This window comes from Mesoplodon densirostris, chromosome 4 (assembly GCF_025265405.1).
Source record: "Mesoplodon densirostris isolate mMesDen1 chromosome 4, mMesDen1 primary haplotype, whole genome shotgun sequence".
Classification (NCBI taxonomy): domain Eukaryota; kingdom Metazoa; phylum Chordata; class Mammalia; order Artiodactyla; family Ziphiidae; genus Mesoplodon; species Mesoplodon densirostris.
In genome coordinates, this window is record NC_082664.1 from 41809337 (window position 1) to 41812460 (window position 3124).

At 54.1% G+C, this 3124-nt stretch overlaps 1 protein-coding gene across 1 annotated transcript; it reads left to right on the forward strand.

Annotated features, from left to right (window-relative positions):
• Window positions 1–444: 444 nt before the first annotated feature.
• Window positions 445–1506, forward strand: TMEM30B (transmembrane protein 30B). Its single transcript, XM_060098070.1, has one exon. The coding sequence runs from the start codon at window positions 445–447 to the stop codon at window positions 1504–1506; it is 1062 nt and encodes a 353-aa protein (XP_059954053.1).
• The last annotated feature ends 1618 nt before the right edge of the window (window positions 1507–3124 follow it).

Below are 3124 nucleotides of genomic sequence, written 5' to 3' on the forward strand. Positions count from 1 at the left end.
TTGGAAGGCGGAAGGGAAGGAAGTACCTGAGCAAGGTATGAGCCACTCAGAGGCAGCCTGGGGCCGCCACTCACCTCGGGGAGGAGGAGCTGGAGTCCGGACCCACCCGGATTGAGAGGAAAAGCGAGTTCTGGGCCCGCCAGGTGAGGGAAGGAACGCCCTCCCGCTCACCTCCGAAGAGGCGGGGCGCGGCTCTCGATTACCCGCAGGGGCGGTGCTGGCCGATCACCCGGGCCGAGGCGGAACTGAAGGGTCCGGTCACTGCCCGGAGAACCTGTAACTAAGACTCACCTGTGCGGGGGCCGGAGGCGGGGCCGGGGCCAGAACTCACCTGAGCCAGTGGAAACCTGCCCCCGGGGTAGCTCCTGGTTCGCCCAGCGAGGAGCGGGAGGCGCCCCCAGCCAGCCCCATCCGAGCGCCCCTCCGTGGGTCCGCGCGGCCGCCATGACCTGGAGCGCCACCGCCCGGGGCGCCCACCAGCCCGACAACACCGCGTTCACTCAGCAGCGCCTCCCCGCCTGGCAGCCGCTGCTGTCAGCCAGCATCACGCTGCCGCTCTTCTTCTGCGCCGGCCTGGCCTTCATCGGCCTGGGCCTGGGCCTCTACTACTCCTCCAACGGCATCAAGGAACTCGAGTACGACTACACCGGCCACCCGGGCACCGGCAACTGCTCGGTGTGCGCCGCCGCCGGCCAGGGCCGCGCGCCGCCGCCCCGCTGCTCGTGCGCCTGGTACTTCTCGCTGCCCGAGCTCTTCCAGGGCCCCGTGTACCTCTACTACGAGCTGACCAGCTTCTACCAGAACAACCGGCGCTACGGCGTGTCCCGCGACGGCGCGCAACTGAGCGGGCTGCAGAGCGCGCTGCGCCACCCGGTCAACGAGTGCTACCCCTACCAGTACAGTGCGGCTGGCCTGCCCATCGCGCCCTGCGGCGCCATCGCCAACAGCCTCTTCAACGACTCCTTCTCGCTGTGGCACCAGCGCCTGCCCGGCGGGCCCTACGTCGAGGTGCCGCTCGACCGCACCGGCATCGCCTGGTGGACCGACTACCACGTCAAGTTCCGCAACCCGCCGCTGGTGAACGGCAGCCTGGCGTTGGCCTTCCAGGGCACCGCTCCCCCGCCCAACTGGCACCGGCCGGTCTACGAGCTCAGCCCAGACCCGAACAACACCGGCTTCATCAACCAGGACTTCGTGGTATGGATGCGCACGGCGGCGCTGCCCACGTTCCGCAAGCTGTACGCGCGCATCCGCCAGGGCAACTACTCGGCCGGGCTGCCGCGGGGCACCTACCGCGTCAACATCACCTACAACTACCCGGTGACAGCCTTCGGCGGCCACAAGCTCATCATCTTCAGCAGCATCTCGTGGATGGGCGGCAAGAATCCGTTCCTGGGCATCGCCTACTTGGTGGTCGGCTCCCTCTGCATCCTCATGGGATTTGTCATGCTGGTCGTCTACATTCGCTACCAGGACCAGAACGACGAAGACGAGGACGACGAGTAATTCCTGCTTTCAGAGCACCCTTTCTGCTTTTTGCCAAAACGCTCTTGCAAGCTTCTTTTGGTTTCTCCCTCCCGACTGTCACCCAGTTCCAACTTCGCCTCACATTGCCTCCAGTTGTGAATGAGGAGACCAGAGAGAGAGAGGAATTACACCCTATCCGGGGCTTCCAGACTCTTCTGGGGTGTTTGAGCTGCTAGAGTGAGACCTCTCTGCACATTTTCCCCATCTCCTTAACGAGCTGACACGTGAGGTTCTTTGAGAGAAGAAGGGACGGCTAGACTCCTCTCATTCAACCCCCATCTGGTGAAGAGATGTTAAATAACTCATTCCAGATCTAGCAGCTGCTCATTGCCTCCTGACGCTGGCTCTAGAGCTTTAACCGCTACAGTACAGTGGTTTTCTTTTTTCTTTTTTTTTTTTTGGTGGGGGGTGGGAGTGTAGAGAGGGAAGCCCACAAATAACCAGCAGAGGTATGGAGGGGTGGGGGAGAACATATTGATTAAAAATGTAGGTAGTTTAGGAGGCCCCATCCCCAGAAATTCTGACACAATAAGGCTGCGGTGAGACCCTGGAAGCTGCGGTTTTAACAAACCCATCTGGAGATTCCTCCTGTATTCCCTCAAGTTTGGGAATCAGTGCCCTGAACCAGGGAGCAGGTAGGATAACTGCCTGTTTCCCTATTTCCTCAGGTGTCTGAAGCTGGGCCTGACGCAATCATCGCGTCCAGTTTTCCAGGGGGTCATTTGTTCCCAGGGGCAGTGACAAGCATAATGTTGCAGGTTTGGTCTAGCACTCCTTCTTGAACATAGCAAGCTCTCTACAATGTGCAGAATAAGTGAAAACAACTAGCTGGCATACAGATTTGCAGAGCAGGGTTTGTATCAATTCATTTGATATTTGAGTGTAAGAAATTAAAAGGTTTTTTGTGGGGGCAGGGCAGCCAGGTACTGTGTAGAAACTGGAAAATGCCAGGTCACTTTGTATAGTTCAGAGGGAATGTTTTAACCTTAGAATCAGATAGCTGGAGGGGATCTTAGAGGGAAAGTGATTTCCCTAAAGTCATATCTGTGTCTCCTGACTCTGGACTCAGTCCTCTTTGTCCTCTAAATGACTTTTTATGCTTAGAGAGAAAGGGCTACGTTCATACCTTTTCCCTTGGGTTTAAGAAAAAAAATTTTAATCTATGTTCTCAGATGAACCATGTTTGATTTTAGTAATATGTTTAAATGAATGCTAAGGAATATAGTCTTATGTAAACTAGAATCTTAAGAATTATTTGAACCTTTGAGATAATGTTAAACTCTGACTACTCTAAAATCATTCTAATATATGTAAAATTATTCTAAGAAAATAGAATTTTAAAAACCCCTTTTATGGCAAAAGAACTTTAAAAACGTGAGATCATCTTAACCAGTTTATTTTCCAAAAGCAGTTATTTGGTGTTCTGTCAGAATTCTCAGTGCCTGTTCTCTATTATGGCTACTTTCCAGTTACTACAATTTTTGCTCATGCCTATAAGGCAGTGCAATACCTTGAGGTATTTTTTTTAAGTAGTCAAAGCAATATTGAATTGTATTGAATAATTTACATTAATTTTATTTTACTCTTCTAGTCCTTT

Coding starts and splice junctions, on each gene's coding strand:
- TMEM30B (XM_060098070.1), top strand. CDS start 445: ATGACCTGGAGCGCCACCGCCCGGGGCGCCCACCAGCCCGACAACACC.